Source organism: Mastacembelus armatus, chromosome 16 (assembly GCF_900324485.2).
Source record: "Mastacembelus armatus chromosome 16, fMasArm1.2, whole genome shotgun sequence".
NCBI lineage: Eukaryota > Metazoa > Chordata > Actinopteri > Synbranchiformes > Mastacembelidae > Mastacembelus > Mastacembelus armatus.
The window spans coordinates 20879867-20897794 of NC_046648.1; the positions used below are offsets into that span (position 1 = coordinate 20879867).

Genomic DNA, 17928 nt, shown 5'->3' on the forward strand with positions numbered 1-17928 from the left:
TGAAGTGCATTCCTTTATTAGGTTGTGCTGCAGTTTGTGTTTATCTCTGTTGTTTTTTCAAGGTCCAAACAGAGGAAGGAGAAAAGGAGCTGGAAGAGAACAAACGTCTCCCATCTGACCCACAAGTGACAAATCCTATTTCTCTTTGCTCACAGAATTAAAATAAGAAATATATATACATTTGGATTCATCTCAGTTATCAATAAAGTATTAATACTTCTTTTATTGGAAAGGCTGCATTATCAGTAGGACTGTCATTTACACTCTGCAGCAGCTTGCAAACAAGGCTCTGTCAACTAGCCTGGGTCTTGAGGAGCTATATCATGTATTAGATGCACAATGTACCGTACAACTGTATTTTCTGCCAGAAGTACTTCTCTGCTCCAACTGCCTGTCACTGCCGTGGTGCTGTCCTCCTCATAGTTCTCGCTCAACACACACATATTGAAAATAAGGGCTGACCAAATTAACGCGTCGCAAACTCATTTTAACTGCACGATTAACGTCCTGTTTGACCTGTGGTCTAGCCCGGAGTAGGAGAAATCGAGCAGAAAATTGATGGTGATGGTCTTTGCAGACTGCATGTTGACAACTTAAGTAAATAACTTAATTCCCTTACTAGTCCCACAATGGGGAAAATTCCATTACCACCCAAGTGCACACACACAGCAGTGAACACACAAACACACCATGCACACACAGCCAACGCTGCGGCGCCCGGGGAGAAGTTCACTGCTGTGTGTGCGCAGCTTAACTTTGAAGGCGAAACGTTTCACCTTTAAAGAACTGAAAGTCCAGTTGCCATGACTCAACCTCTAGATAACTTTCCCTGGACAACTGAAAATCTACACAGACAACTGTAACACATGTAACCTTCCTGGGGCCCTAAAAATTCTGTTCAGGGGCCCTACTACCAATTCTATGAGCCACTGTTAGTCATCCAGTGTGCCATAATAATACCTCCAAAGAATAAGAATAAAGAGATCAATCCAGAGAAGATTCTTGTGAATATTTAATTAAGAATGTATATTATGTACAGTAGAAATAATAGTTTAATATATGACATTCTGTCTCTTGTTCTCCAACATACACGATGGTTCTTCGTTGTTTGAACATTTTTCTTTGCTCACACGCTCAGTAGTTGCCAACAATCCAGGCCAAAAATCCCAAATTAAGGCGTGGTCGAGTGTACGCTGCCTGATTGTATTCAAGGTAGGACTTGCTCTCGGAATGTAATGCGTTAAATTGTATGTTTTCTCTTTGTAGTAGATGCCTCGCGTTATCTCATTGTTTCAGGGTTGATTTGGGAACATTTCCGTTGAATATTTACTGAATTCCCAACATCCAAAGCAGACCAGACAGCCTAACAATGTCTTTAAAGCAGGCTGGTGCCTGAAACCATTTCCCATTAAAAAATCATTACTAGGCTGTCTTCTGCCTCGCAGCTTCACTTTACTGAGATCTGCTGCCTCCTGGTTGCAGCCGATGTCTCTCAGTATCTCCACAACCACATGCACAACTTTGGCTTCAGTAAAAGTTGAAATCATCACATCTGCAATATCTAAACGATCTTTATCTTCAATACGTTGGCGTCTGATACGTGGCTCGATCCTGCGATCGAGTAGTTTATGATAGAACCTGGAGAAGTCTTGATCTGACAAATCCTCAAACATGTCAGTCAAAGCAGCTTTTACTGTTTTATAGGGCATTAGTGAACATCCGATCACAGATTATGGTACTTGATTTGAAAATAACCGTCTTCACCTCGCTAGGATCTTTTCCTTGTTGTAACCAACCACCGTCCCTAGAATACCAACTAATTGCCAACTAAATGCAGGTTATTTTATAACCAGATTTTTCGATTAGCTCTTCTTTTTTTATATTTGCTGGTTGCAACCGGGTTTTGAAGCTGCATACCGCCACCTACTTTACCGGAGTGTGTATCTTTTACGATGAATACTTGAGGTTACAGTTTATGTATGATACGTCCAATTTGTATGATAACACAGTAATGTGGGAGACGAGAGAGAGAGAGAGAAAAACATACTACACTCTATGTATTAACCCTGTGTCCTTGAAGTACCCCATAACGTCCTTGCTACACTCTTTAGTGTTGTCGTCCTTTAGTATTACTTGTACATGTCATGAGGCGACTGAGCGCCTCATTCCATTTTCTTTTGTTTCTCTTTTCCCTTTTTCCTCCCATGCCTTGTGGTCCTAATCTGTCTGTTCACAGGTGCGCGCAGCGAGATGGCCCCATAGCTCAACTCACGCAATAAAAGCTCCTGTTTAGAAGGAAGCAGCTGGACCCACAAGTGCCGAATCCCCCTTTTCTTTGCTCGTACAACAATCCTTTATAGACAGCTTGTTGTAGCTCTTAGAAAAGCCTTTCTTCATCGCAACTTTCAGTGTGTTCCTGCAGCCGACTAACTTGTTCCTTCATGCTGCCCTGATCTTGTTTCCAAGCTCTCCCTCCATGCAGGATCCTGCTTCGTATCACTCTTTTTCTTCTTCATCTCACAGCCAAGCATCTCAAGGATCACTTTAAAATTATAAAAACCTGTGTGTGTGTGTGTGTGTGTTTGTGTCAGCTTGTTAGCCATAGGGGTTGTTGCAGTGGTGCATTCACATCTTCTAGTAGACCTTTGGAAGGTACCCCACATAGCAAGCACAGTAGGCCCGATTCTTCATAGAGTCCATTAACCAACACCTTCGTGCCGCCAATAGTGACATTGAGAAGCTCCAGGAACAGCTTCAGAGGTCCCGGAGAAAACATATCAAGAACTTAAGGAAACAGAGGCGGCTGCAAGAGCAGAACATAGCGCTCTTAAAGACACAGTGGATTCCCTCAGTGAGGAAGTCAAAAATTACAGAGCACTCCATGAAAAGTTAAGAGAGGAGAAAAAATATAGCGACAAACTTAACTTTCAGAATCAATTGCTTAGGGTAAAGATTGGAGCACTGAAAGATAAAGAGACAGCCATGAGGGAGCTGAAATCCAAGCGGGCAGCCATGGCAGAGGAGAATAAGAAACTCCAACAGCAACTTGAGCACCTGTGGGAAAAAGTCCCTAATGATTTGGAGGAAAAGTACACTACGGTGTTCAAGGAAACAGAGGTTAAATAAAGAGAACAGCGACAAGACGGAGCAGGTCACTTTGCTCAGGGACAGGTACAAACAGAACGCAGCTTTGTGTGAAGCCTCCGATAACATGAAAACAGAAAAGCAGCTACTCAGTCAGGAGAACGACCAACTGCGGCGGGAAATCCAGAAAATTGGCAAAAACATTTTTGAACCAAAATACTTTTTTAAAGATGACTGACGCACTTAGAGTGTCACATAAGGCCGTTAGCTATCAAAATACTGCCCTGCAGAGGGAACTCGAGCTTCTTAACAGCGAGTACCAAAATGCTAAACAATTCAGTGACTCGTATAATGAAAGTTTGTCCCGCATGGAAGGTTTGAAAAAAGAAAATGATCATTTGCGCGAACAAATCCAGGTTGTTAGCGAACTACGGTGGCCGACAAGGGCAAACGCGCTGCAAAAGAGAAACGCTGCAAAAGAGAAACGCGCTGCAATTTGAAACGCTGCAAAAGATAGAACACAACGGTAGTGCGCCAGGTCGATAGGTAGACCCATAAACTGAGGGGTGCTATGAACAAAGAACTTTTACAGACGCGAGAGAGACATGTAGCGATATAAGTCACGTCTCATTTTGGAGGCTGCGTAATGACGCAGGTTATAATGAGCGTCCTCTGATGATTGTTCTCATGTGCTAATATGTGCTAACAATGTTCTATTACATTTGTAACAGAACATTCATACAGAATACAGAATATGAATTCAAATATGTTTAGAAAACAAGCAACATAATATAACATGCTGAGAACCACAATTACATCTTTTAATATTTTTATTATTTTATACAGGCCAACTACCGAAATAAGCTACATTTAGCCTAGAACAAAAATATTTGTACAGGCTGTTAGTCTAACCATGTTATTTACATTTTATTTACACAAAACAATCATCACACAGGCTAACCCTTTCATAGTAAGATGCCTGAAATCATACGAGTTTATGCTCTTCTGATCAGCAACAGAGGTAGAAATGAGTTTTGTACTAAAAATATATAAATGCACAAAACTCTGAATATGGTTTATATAAACACCATTTACAAAATCAGTTCCTTCTTAGAAACATATCAAAACATGGCAACGTCTATATATTTATACTGTAGTGCTTAAAATGCCCTTGGCTAGTTCCTTTTCTGTATTTATTTAGCCCTGAGTTTAAGGAGCTTTAGGTTTATGGGTCAGGAACTGGAAGACTTTCATTCGGGCTAATGTATTATTCATGTAAAAGTAAATTATTGTCTTTAAACCCTGACTGCATGATGAATTTACAAGGTTTTGATTATGATGATTTGAAATGCATCTAAAATTACATGAACATCACCACATAAAGATACTGCAGTTCAGCCAGGACTTAAAAAGGAAGTGTTCACTGTGTAGACTGTTGAAATGTGCTCTCTGTTAATCAGCAGCACTAAGGTCATCCATCCATCCATACATTTTCTATGCCCACTTTTTCCTGAATCAGGGTCACGGGGATCTGCTGGAGCCTATCCCAGCTCTCTCTCGGGTGAAAGGCAGGGGTACACCCTGGACAGGTCAGCACTAAGGTCATCAATGAGAAATTTCTCATTAAGCTGCAGACTTTCATAAAAGGCGTCTTTGCAGGCTTCACTAGCTTTCAAGGGACCAGAGTAGAGCTCTCTAATCTTGTCCTGAGTTGTAGGCAGAGCTCTGATTTGCTCATAAACTTCTTGTTGGATGACGTTTTTATCTAGGAGATCATCCAAAATGGGTCCAATGTTGCTCACTCTGTTAATAAGATCAACTCTGTGCCTGTCCACAAAGTGCTTGCCTGAGGAAAGAGGAGAGAAAATGATGGATCTGATTTAGAGATTTTGAAAACATGAAGTTATAGCAACTTGAAACATTTCATTTGAAGAGAGGTTTCACTGCAAAAGCTATGTAACTTCTATTTACTGTTACAGTAGCTAACAGGGACAAAATGAAAACAAGCATGACTCATGCAGCAGCATATTAGTGTGTATATAAATGTTATAAATTTTTAAAAAGCTGTTGATTCATGAATTTAGAAAAATTTGAAAGAATCAGATCCACCTTCCACAGCTCTGGAAAGACACAATCTCCAAATGTCATTTAAAGCTTATGTTCTAGTTTTATCACAACATTTTCAGAAATACATTTATTGTCATGCAAGGACTGATACTGACTTCTTGGCTGTACAGCAAATACAAATTTAGGTGAGTTGGTGTGGAGCAGAAAGATTGAAAGAAAGGGGAGGCCAAAGTTTCTGATATGTTAATTCATGAGCATTAAAACTGCTGTTTCCAGTCTTTATGCTAAGCTAAGTCAACCATCTCTGACTGTAGCTTCATTCTAAATGCAGGGATGTGAAAGAGGTATCTGTATTCCCTCCTAACTCTGGGATAAGTGTCAAACTTTAAGTGTCAAACAGCTTCTAAACACCACACAGTGGTGATGGTTTCACTTGGTCAAGTTTGGCCTTTTATTAATATCAACCATGTACTAAATTAGAAGATTTATAGTTAGACTGTGACTCATGGAAACATTTCTGTTGTTTTCACAGTTTTATTACTGTATTCTCAACAGTTTTGTATTGTTTTAGTTTTTCACAGTATGGTGCTGTAATTTTCCAGTGCATTCTTGGAAAATATTAATGTTCCTGTAAATATAAATACAGTAATACTAATTGAACACGAAAATAACACAAACCTCCATCTTGTAATTAAAGAGTTGCCTTCATTTCAGTGAAGACTTTTGTTTATTATAAGTTTTAACATTGAGAAAGATTCAGTGTCAAAGTTTCAATCTCTGAAATACAAAATAATATTTATCTTAATATAAATCATTTAAAATGTCTTACCTTGAATATGACCAGTCCTTTGGTAATCACCTGAAATAAATGCAAAAGCAAAGTGAGTTACTGATTCACAGCAGACATTGTTTTTATTAATGAGTATTAAACTTATATTAATAAATTAATTAAAGTGGTACATGGGCAGCACAGTAAAATTCTTCTAATGTTACTTAAAACTGACCTTGTCGAATCACACAGGTCCACACTGGTTCAGAGTTTTGTTTAAGCCTGAGGGTGAAGTCTCTGTCTGGTTTTTCAACAAATATTTCAAAGTAATTTGGAGAACTGTTTTCATATCTGAGCTCTAAATCCTGTGAAAGAAAAATAAGGCAAAGTGCAGGATGATAATCACATTGAACCTACAACAGTCATGACTGCAGGTATATTTTAATGCATTTTCTTCTGCCTGTTCAATCCAAGGCAGGGGGAAAACACTAAGATGCTTTTTCCTGAAAAACTGGGTAATGAAAATCGGATGGATATAAAATGCTGCTTAATATAATTTGTATTATTTTTATTTTGAAGCACATCAGTTAAAAAAAAACAGCTATTTTTTTTAACTCAATTTGTAAGTCAAAATTTTTTGGAAAGTATTACTGCTACTATTTGTGATTATTATCACTGTGTATTAGATTCATCTAAGACTTGTATATGAGACTGAGCAGTTTACTTCATAGAAAGCAGTTTGAAACATACTTCAGGACATATTTCTGCACCATCTAAATCTGCTGTTAGGATAGAACATTGATGCATTTGCAGGAACCTCGTTGGATGTGGCTTTCGTATTGCTTTGCTTCCATCAGACACTTCCCTCTTTTCTATTGCCTGTAAAAAAAAAAAAAAAAAAAAAATCTAATCAACACATACTTGTGTTACATGTTACAGTAACCAACATTGTTTATGTATTTATCTTTTAATGACTGGTATTGGTGATAGTAAGATATTTACAGTAATGACCTGTTCTAGCCCAGGATCACTTGGGATCAGATAAACATGGAGGGTCAGGAAAGCTTTGGTCGTCTTATATATTAACACTCTGCAGTTTATTTTCTGCAGTAAACCCAGTTTCACCAGGACGCCTCTTAGAGAGAAAATGGGTTCAGGTAATTTGACATGGGATGATGTGACCTCAGACACTTTTTCCACAACATCTCCACAGTCATCTATGTGTAGGACTGCAAACTTGTCCAACACTGTGGGGTTGTCATCTGTACAAAGTACAAACACACATAATTACTGAAGAAAAAAAGGTCTTATACACACATTATAAAGCACTGACATTATTTTTATAATTACTTCTTTATACATGCCCAGTTACCTATGAAGATCCAGTGTGGCAGGTACACTTCATCAAACTTCCCAGCAATGACTCTGATGTCTATGAGGGGACCTGCAGGCATGTACTGTATGCTTTCCATCCGCTCCACATGTTCCTCCCAAGAGTAAAACTGGTACTTAAAGCCGACCTGATTCTTACAGACCCAGCGTAATCCAGAGACACTGCATTCAAAGTTTCCTGCTCCAGACTGGAGGCTAAGTCATGGGAAGAACACAAGGTTGTGTATATGAACATAAATAATGTATAAGCTGCATAAAATATATATTTTGAGTGTTTATGCCTTTATTGTATTAGATGAAAAAGTAGTAGTGACATAACAATTGTCATATTGCATCAGTGACAGTACACAAAAGTTTTCTAGTTTGCATTTTGTAAAACAAAAAAATAAAACAAACAAACAAACCCAAGCTTACCTTTTTCCATAGTTTCAGTTTACTGTGCTGCAGTAGTTAGGATGTAATTTTTACCTGTACGTTGGCGTCTCATCTGCATCTGCCTTGTTCACTTCAGGTTCAAGTTTAGTCCAGTCACTGCAGTCCTGCTGCAGAGGACAATTATTTTTGTAAACAACTGGAAATGTGCCTTTTTGCAACAACATAAATTAACAAAACAATGACAAATAAACTGAACAAATGCATAAATCAAAGGGATTACCATGGTGCTTCCACAACTGACAAGCTCCAAGCTTCTTGAAGGCCCTTGTTAAAAGATATTTAAAAACATTTTTAAATGATGTTATAGTGATGTATAAAATGATGTCAATATAAGCTAAGCAGAGCAAACTGTTGAGCAAAGTCAGTGCTTTTGTAATCTACAAAGTACAGATTAGTGACAAATAACATTTCCTTGTGAAAGCAAAAATTCCATATTAAAATACAACAGTCACATGACTATTTGTTTTGCACTATCACTGGGTATAAATTACAGTAAACAAGTTGCTGTAATCTGAAATAACAAGCACTAGTGGTGCAGTTATGCTTTATATGATGCATTTACAAGTATTTACATGACCAGAGAAACCAGATCATTCATGTAATAAATTATGTTGCTTTGTTTTCATATTTACTGTTACTTTACTGTTTTCATGTTTTACTCAATTGTTTCATTTTTACTGTGAATTGTAAAATATCTGTAATAGACATTTATGAGATTTGTCCTTTGTCCTACCTTCACCTTCTGAGCTGGTCTGTAACAGCTTTTCCTCCAGGTCAGTTCTATTCATGTCCTTAAAAATCTCCCTGATCACTTCTACAGACTGCCGACTATGTCTCTTCACTATCAGATCCACCAGTTGTTCTGCTGTTGGCCTGACAAGATGGTGCCATGAAATTTGTGGGAGGCCCCTCTGGAAGTACATGAACTGCAGCAACCACTGGAATTTCATTAGATTTTTGTGATTCAAATATCTCAGTGTTTTCAGAAGAACCTGTTTAACAGAATCCCATGATGCTACCTGCAAAAAAAGACACCAGTAAACCCCTTTGACTTGAGATGACTCAATATCCTCTTTGTGCACAAACATCAAAATCTATGTTATAAAAAACTGAGTCAACCAGACAGCAGCCAATCACTGCATAGGCAGGAGGGAAACATACTAAACATTCAGATAAGCAGATTTCTACTCTTTATGTTCCAGCTATTGAGGACCAATAACTGTAGTCAGGAAAACATAGACATGACAAAGTCTCTGTCTCAGTCTTACTCAGTGTCACTGTCTTTAAACCTGCTTGAAAAACCTCATCTTAATGGCAATAATTTAAAAATGCATGGCAGCACAGATGTTAGCACTATCTAGACCCTCTGGCCTTTCTGTGTGGAGTCTACATGTTGTCCCCATGTCTGTGTGGGTCTTCTCTACTCCAGCTTCCTCTCAATGTCCTAAGACATGTAGGTTGGGGTTAGGCTAATTCTTCTTCTTTTCCTTTCAACTGCTCCCTTCAGGAGTCTCCACACCGAATCATCTACCTCCATTCAACCCTATCCTCTGTATCCTCCTCACCCACACCAACTATCCTCATGTCCTCTTTCACTACATCCAAGAACCTCCTCTTTGGTCTTCCTCTAGGCCTCCTTCCTGGCAGCTCTAACCTCAGCATCCTTTTACCAATGTATTCACTGTCCCTCCTCTGAACATGTCCAAACCATCTCAATCTGGCTTCCCTGGCGTTTTCTCCAAAACATCTAACATGAGCTGTCCCTCTGATGTCCTCATTCCTGATGCTATCCATCCTCGTCACTCCCAGAGAGAACCTCAACATCTTCAGCTCTGCTACCTCCAGCTCTGCCTCCTGTCTTTTTCTCAAAGCCACTGTCTCTAAACCAGACGACATTGCTGGTCTCACCACTGTCTTGTCCACCTTTCCTTTCATTCTTGCTGACACTCTTTTGTCATAGATCACACCTGACACTTTCCTCCACCCGTTCCAACCTGCTTGCACACGTCTCTTCACTTCTTTTCCACACTCTGCGTTGCTCTGGACTGTTGACCCTAGATACTTAAAATCCTCCACCTTCTTCACCTCTACTCCCTGTAACCTCACCGTTCTACTTGAGTCCCTCTCATTTACACACATGTACTCTGTTTTACCGTGGCTAACCTTCAATCCTCTCCTTTCCAGAGCAAACCTCCACCTCTCTAGATTTTCCTCCACCTGCTCCCTGCTCTCACTGCAAATCACAGTGTTATCTGCAAACATCATGGTCAACAGGGGATTCCTGTCTAACCTCATCTGTCAACCTGTCCATCACCACAGCAAACAGGAAGGAGCTCAAAGCCGATCCTTGGTGCAGGGCCACCTCCACCTTGAACTCCTCTGTCACCCCTACAGCACACCTCACCACTGTCTTACAGCTCTCATACATGTCCTGCACCACTCGAACATACTTCTCAGCTCCTCTCTCGGCACCCTGTCATACGCTTTTTCCAAGTCTACAAAGACACAATGCAGCTCCTTCTGGCCTTCTCTGTACTTCTCCATCAGCATTCTCAAAGCAAATATTGCATCTGTGGTTCTCTTGGCATGAAACCATACTGCTGCTCACAAATGCTCACTTCTGACCTCAGCCTAGCCTCCACTACTCTTTCCCATAACTTCATTGTGTGACTCATCAGCTTTATTCCTCTGTAGTTTCCACAACTCAGCCACACAGCACTCTTCCTTTTTCAACTTCCACCACTTAGTCCTCTGCTCTGCCCTTGTCCTCTTCATCTTCCTCACCACCAAAGTCATCCTACACACCATCATCCTATTCTGTCTGGCTACCCTCTTCCCAGCCACTACTTTGCAGTCACTGATCTCTTTCAGGTTGAAATGTCTGCACAAGATGTAATCAACTTGTGTGCTCCTGCCTCCACTCTTATACCCTATGCTCCTCCCTTTTCTGGAAAAATGTGTTCACTACAGCCATTTCCATCCTTTTTGTGAAGATTCCTATCAAAATCCTCCTTCAGGATAACTCCTACTTCATTCCTCTTTCCATCCACACCATGATAAAACAGCTTGAACCCTGCTCCTAATCTATAGGCCTTGCTACCTTTCCACCTGGTCTCCTGAACACACAAGATATCCACCTTCCTCCTCTCCATCATATCAGCCGACTCTCTAGTTTTCCCTGACAAAGTCCCTACATTCAAAGTCCATACTCTAAGTCCTACACTCCTGCCCTTCCTCTTCTCTCTTTGGCTACGAACACGCCTTCCTCCTCTCCTTCTTCGACCAACAGTAGTCCAATTTCCACTGGCACCCTGTAGGTCAACAGCACCGTTGTGATAAAGATGTGATATGACTCACTTTCTGGGTCAGTACAGAGTGATGTTCCTCTGTCTCTGGTGAGAAAGCAGATATAAAAACCATCATCGATCACTGATTTTACATCAGACATCAGTTTGTGTTGCTGTTAAAGAATTCTAATGTTACAAACTCACTTCAAAATGAGCAGAAAAACAACTTAGCATCATAAAACTAATTATCCATTGCATGAAATTAACATGTCACATTACATACACTGACACTATTAAGCCTGTTTTAGACTCTTTGCCATTAGTCTGACATCTGAACATGACTGAATGAGCACTTTTGAATTAAACGTCATGACAATCTAACAAATCTTATGACTGATAGAAGTCTTGTTGCTTTACATTCACATACTAATATTTGTTATCTTATGTTATTAATGTTATAAGTGTCCTAACAGCGTGTTGGACACTTACCTTTCTCTTTGGCAGCTCCAATAAATGTTTCAGCTGATGATTCTGTCCCTGCAACACATGTAATTACATTTTAATTGCATGATAAATTAACTGTGTGTCAACATTTTTTGTACATGTTATGAGTGGAATACACCAGAAAAATGCTTCTAACAAAAATGTGTTAAATTACATTTGCTAATAAAAAATGTCAACAGATTCATCATCCCCTCAAAACATTGTTGATTTAAAAATCAGAATCTAAAACATTCACCTCTAATTTAATATGTATTTACTTTCACCTTCAGTTTTAATGTTGTATGTGTAAGTAAACTGAATTTGTTCCATCATCCAAATGAAGTAGTTATTTAACAGTGTGGGAAACTTTCCCTTATGTTTCAGATGACAGTTTTAACTATGTGAAGGTTTTGTACATTCAGCTCTTTGTTATTTCTGCTGCCATGGTAGGGCTGTGTGGTGTTGTTGCTCTGGTTTTAATATTCGGCTGCACAGTTAAAGATTTTGTATTTTTTATTATTATAGATCAATGTGACAGGTTTCTCACCCTTCAGCTCTGAGCTGGTCTCTGACAGCCTCTGAGCCAGATCAGTCCTGTTCATGTGCATGAAAACCTCCATAGTCACCTCCACAGACAGTTGACCAAACATCTTCACCATCAGATCCACTGCTTCTTCCCTCTCTTCCCAGTCCAGCTGTCTCCACGGGATTTGAGTTAAGCCCTTGTGGAAGCAAGTGAACTGCAGGAACCACTTAAATTTCTTGAGCTCCTGCTGTCTCAAATCACTGTGTTTCCAGAAGCAGCTCTCTAACAGACGCCATTGTTGCCACCTGGAAAATGCAAATATATGTTTATTGTTCATTTGGTCACTTTGAAAACGCTAAAAACTCCTTCCAACGTTCCAATTTACACTAACCCAAACCCAGCTGTACAAGACATTTTACTAATTGCCATTTCAAATCAAATTTACAAGACAATAAACTGTGCAAAAAGAAAAATGGTCTGAAGACTTTTCAAAGGAAATGTATGTTATTCCTTCACTGAAAAACATTTAGCATCTTATCAGTGTCATTGTTTTAAACATTTAAAGACATGTTTTCCTTAAGCTACTGAAACAATTGTTAATCATCTGTTTGTCAGAGCAGAGGATGATTCAAGTTTCCTTCAGTCCTTTAAAATCTGGTTAATCGTTATTATGATTTTTTTTTTAAGTTGTAACTTCTTCACGTTGGTGTCAAAGCTTGAAACAAGCCATGGGATCTGAATGTCACATGATTTTGATCAAATGTGTGGCAGCCAGGGCTGGATCTAGGCATGGGCAGGGGTGGGCTTAGCCCACCCAAACGTCAGAGTTGCCCACCCAATTGGAATTAAGTGAAAGACAGAATTTATCTATTAGTTTTTATGATTTGTACTTTGGTAAAGGCAATCTAAGGCGGCTGCATGTTAAGAAGTTTGAGGGATGGCTGTAGACTGCCCCAACCAGTCAAACAATAACACCAGAAAAATACAGTATTTTCTCTGTTTTTATTGGGTGAAAGCTCTTATACTCTCCACACTCGTGACTTGCCTTGAGTGCAGAGAAGCAGATTCAGTTTCTGACAGACAAGAACATGAGCACTAAAAAGCAGGAGTATTTGCGTGCAATGCATGGATTTTTGGTGCCTATAAGGAAGCCTGTTAGCGGCTCCGGCAGCCACGATGCTGCTACTGTTGTTTCACAAACTTCATCTTCCCCACCTCCCCCATTCAGAAATAAATAAATCTGTCTCCCTCCACCTCAGCCACCCAAATTCATGCCACCGGTGGCAGCGACATACAACCTAAATATGAACGCACCGTCCCACCCAGTATTAAATAGCTAACCCATTTGGGTACATTAGGGTCCATATCGTGGTCATTTAATGCTGGGTGGTACAGTTCATGTCTTAAGCCCACCCTTCCACAGCTGGCAAGAACCGGCCTTGGTGGCAGCAAATTCAATAAGTTGTATGTTAGTTTTTTTCTTTTGCATTTTGTTTAATATTTTGAAAAACAGATTTAAAACAATGATTTAATAATATTAACAATTTATTTTCAATCTAAACGCCCCAACCATCAAAATGCAACTACACTGGTGAATGAAAGTTAGTGAACCCTTTATAATTTTTTATTTTTATGTTAGTGTATTTATTTTTGTATTTTCTCAGGTCGATAGAAAGAAGCTAATTAAATAAGTGAAAATGTAAAACTGTGGGGCCCAGTTTTAGTTAGAAAATAGGAATCTATCAGTTTGACCTTGACAACATGTCTGCGGCTCAGGATCATGGCTCCAAACAGAGAAGTTGTTGGAGTTTGCTAAAGATCACATGAACATTCAGAAGGATATTGGAAAAATATTTTGTGGATTGTTTTTTGAAATAAATAAAAGACCAAGTTTGGTATTTTTTTTATCTAATTTGTTTAATTGGTTTCTCTAATGACTGAAAATCTGATGTTTTAGGTTACATTTAAATTCTAAAGGGTTCACAAGCTGTGGACATCCAGTCTATGCCAACATTATTTATCATCACTAACACTGATATGATTCTAAACCTGCATCTTATTAAATAAAAGCTGTGCTCACTTTGTGAAACAGTGCAGACAGATGTTCATCCACAGAGAGTTTTTCTGAGGGGAAAGAAAGAAAAAGGAAATAAAATGACTTACATGAAGATTTCTTCAAACTGAAACTACAATAAAATGTCTTGACTGTCTTACTTTTGGGTCCTGATGTGATGTCTGACAGTCTCTGAGTCAGATCAGTTCTCTTCATCTCCTCTAAAATGTGCTTTGTCTTCCTCACAGACTCTTGGCCATAAGTCTTCACCATTAAAAACACTCTGTCGTGCAGGTCTGTTTCTTCTGTCAGTGTCAGACTCCATGTGTAGTTGAATGAGGGGTGATGATAATGACTGAGCTGCTGGAACTTCTCAAGCTCCATATCACTCAAATCTCCCATTGTTTCCAAAAGCAGCTCTATGACAAACACCATCTGATCTACCTGGTAAATGAGAAAAACATATTTATGGGGCAAAAGTGAAATTTCTCACCTGGAATAATTAGTGTTCACATGTCACTGCTGTACAGTGTGTTTCAACATTACAGCCATACAACATATGGTAATGTTACAATTTTTCATATTTGTCCAATTGTTCACATATCTGTAAACTGCATGTATGTGTTTCTTTAATAACTTTGTGGGAATCAAATTTGATTCTCTTTTACAGTTATTTTACTTTAGGACTTTATTTTACTGCCTGGATGTGATTCTTTCAAACACAGCAACAAAAACTACTGCTGCTGCTTTGTGCTTGTATCATCCTTCATAAGGATCAAGGTGAAGAATGAAGAGAGTCAGAGATGTGACATTACTCACTCTTTGGCTCCATGAAGGCCCCTGTTTATCCACAAAATGTTTCTCTGGGCAGAAAAGAAAGAGAAAAGACTCATTAGTTATCAATCTAACATCAGGATTTATAAACATGTATATTAAAGATGTGATTCCTAAGTGACATAGAAAGCTTCTTTGCAGTGACATAATAATAGATAGAGTTGCCTAAGGATTTTTCAACAAGTATAGTGTATAACACTATAGTTTTTTTTTTTTTTTTTTATTGTTCTGTCTCATTTGTTTTACGTTTGACTTCTGAGCTGATCTCTGGAAAACTGGTCATCCCTCTGTGCATCATGTCCACACCAGGTCTTTGTTTCCTAGAAGACATTGATGAAACCAGGTTTTAACAAAGTCCCATCCTGCAACACAGTACAGCATCAAATTGAAAACTCTGTCAGCTTCATTATACCCATTACTAAAAGTTTATATCCCTATAAAAATGACAAGGCACTCACTCAAAATGTAAAGATCTCACAGTGTGATGAAAATGTTCTATTCTATATTTTAAAATAGCAAACATTTTCAGTGATGTTCTAACAGGAAGTTCTTATTTCATAGTAAAACCTTGACTGAATCAAATCAAATCTATTTTACTTGAGATAAAATAATTAGGTAAAAAATATCAGTTAAAAAAAGCTTGTTAACTTATTTTATGTATGATAGTTTAAAACTATCTAAAACAAACAACTATCTGTTGCATCTGTTTGTTAAACCTGAAGTATTTAAATGAGCCTCACTGGTTAGAGTCTATGAAAACCAAACAAGTTCTAATAAAATTGTCTCATTAAGGGGAAAAGTCCTGATTAAACATTTAGACAACAATGAAAAAAGCCACAAGGTAAGAGAATCTCATAACATCAACAATAGTTGTCTGTTGTTAATGTATAGAAGGCACCATAATGTTTACTTGTCTTTCAGGGCATCAATGAGAAATTTCTCATGAATCTGAAGATTTTTATAGAAGTCTTCATCTTCATCATCCAAAAAGGTCTGTCTGTTAATATTAACCGTGGCATTTTGTGTCTCCATAGATACCACAAAGTCCTCGCCTGAGGAAAGAGGAGACTGATTAGATTCAGAGTTAACATGAAGTTATAGTAGCTTGATACATTTCATTTGAAGAGTTTTCATTGTGAAATGTTATGTAACTTCTACTTTCTGTATTCAAAGTGTAGGTGAGTGAACATTTTTCCATCACTGGTAATATGTATGTGCATTAAATGTTAATATCAAAACTAACAAAACCAATTCAACTTTTTCCCCACAACACCAAATCAGAAAACAACTCACTGTGACTCACCAGGTTTGTTGGAAGGTCCAGGTGTTTCTTCAGCTGAAAAAATAAACAGGGCTGTTTACTGTTTTCAGTGTTTTTAAACTGTTTTGTGTAAATGTGACTATTGGCTCTTAATGCTAAGGTTAAGCAAATACATCACAATGTAAAGTATGCTATGGAGATATTTAGTGTTATTGTTCAGCTGTGTATCAAACTGGATATGAGCCACTAATGACAAATACACAAGTGTTGTACTATAGAAACTTCTCTTCTATAAAATAGCATGTTTCATTACAGCAATATTGTCTCTGAGCTGTACAGGACAGATTCAACAGTTTAACATGTTCACTTTTAGCTTCATTACCATATAATAAATACACTAAACATGTTGCATTTGGGTTAAAGCTGCATCGTTTCTCGTTGATTCGTGCAGACTACAGCTTAAAGTGGCCTGATCCGGTTCTACATCAAACCTTGGTACTTACCCAGATCGTCTGCCTCCTGTGTGCAGCCAATGTCCCTCAGTATCTCCTCAGCCACCCCAACAACTTTGACCTCAGTAAAGGTAGAAACCATCACATCTGCGACCTCTAAGCAGCTTTTACCCTCCACAGCTGTGCGTCTGATACGCGGCCCTGCTCTGAGGTCCATAAGATGGTGGCAGAACTTTTTAAAGTTCTCCTCTGACAGGTTTTCCAGGACATCTGCCAAAGCAGCTTTTATGGTCCTAGAGGCCATTTCTCAGCAAAAAGACACAGACTGTTCGTCGTTTGCAGCTCAGCCCGATGCAGAAGTTTCCTACAATGAAACTTGACCCTGACACAGAAACGTACCGGATGTTTTCCTAGAAGTTTCAAAGTGCTGTTTAAGTTTCCTGTTTCCTTCACCTGCCCAAGTTTCCCCCTGCAGTCATGGTGCCTTCAAATGTTGCCGGAAATTTATGACCAATTCAGGAACCAAATACCAAATATATTGATTAAACTGTTTTATTTATGTTGTGCTGGTGGAAAATAAGATGCTTCACCTCCAGCTTTATTAAGACCCCATGTTTATAAGCATTTGTATTATTATTTATCTGACTGAGTTGAAACCTATTACATACAAACATTTTAAAAAGTCAAATAGGTCTAGATCCACAGATTCAGCACTTTGTGTTCACTTTTCGTCACCATCGTGCAAAGAATGTTGGGCCGTGAAACCTACAACACATGAAGCTTTCATTTCCTGGGGAAGGCTGCAATTGTCAGCCACATTTGAAGGGGCCTCCTAAATAGGACCAGCCTCGTCAAAACGCTGTGACGCAATCTGCTTTCGAATGCAGCCTATGAAGGATGTGGCCCCTGAACTAGGACACAGCCAATGTGTCATGTTGTCATTATTGTGTAATCTCTGGAAAATAGCAACTATTGCATTTACTTAATCATAGAATGAGCTTTTTAAATCTACAAAGTGTGTGGGTCTCCATTCACAGTGGCAACCACATTGCACTATCATGTATCTACAGTAGCCCGGAATGGACAATCCAAACACTGGCCAGTATTAATTTCGTTGACGAAATATTTTCGTTATAATTTTCGTCAAAGACACGTTTTTACTGACGAAAAAGAGACGATAACTAAATAAAAATTAAGTGATGATGACGAAAACTATGATTAAAGTATATTGACATTTTCAACTAAAAAAACGAGACGAAAATGTGAGTGAGACGTTTTTGGAAAA

The 17928-nt window shown here is 38.7% G+C and overlaps 1 protein-coding gene across 1 annotated transcript; it reads right to left on the reverse strand.

Annotated features, from left to right (window-relative positions):
• Positions 1–2587: 2587 nt before the first annotated feature.
• LOC113136757 (uncharacterized) lies at positions 2588–17114 on the reverse strand. Its single transcript, XM_026317793.1, has 20 exons — positions 17097–17114; positions 16683–17007; positions 15841–15982; positions 15177–15250; positions 14916–14959; positions 14343–14540; positions 14124–14167; positions 12065–12348; positions 11524–11571; positions 11105–11139; positions 8481–8766; positions 7968–8011; positions 7781–7854; positions 7293–7507; positions 6932–7182; positions 6671–6799; positions 6156–6285; positions 5981–6010; positions 4665–4930; positions 2588–2752 (listed from the first exon to the last, which is right to left on the reverse strand). Exons 2-20 carry the CDS (start codon positions 16945–16947, stop codon positions 2588–2590), a joined length of 2724 nt encoding a protein of 907 aa, XP_026173578.1. The 5' UTR covers positions 16948–17007; positions 17097–17114.
• Between the last annotated feature and the right edge of the window lie 814 nt (positions 17115–17928).

What these genes read in the sequence shown, in the direction of transcription:
- LOC113136757 (XM_026317793.1), bottom strand. Translation starts at nt 16,947, where the DNA reads ATGGCCTCTAGGACCATAAAAGCTGCTTTGGCAGATGTCCTGGAAAAC. An exon ending in ACTCTGTACTGACCCAGAAA is followed by an intron (nt 8,767 to 11,104) that starts GTGAGTCATATC and finishes CTTTTTTTGCAG; the next exon opens with GTAGCATCATGGGATTCTGT. An exon ending in GTGCAGAAATATGTCCTGAA is followed by an intron (nt 6,286 to 6,670) that starts GTATGTTTCAAA and finishes TTTCTTTCACAG; the next exon opens with GATTTAGAGCTCAGATATGA.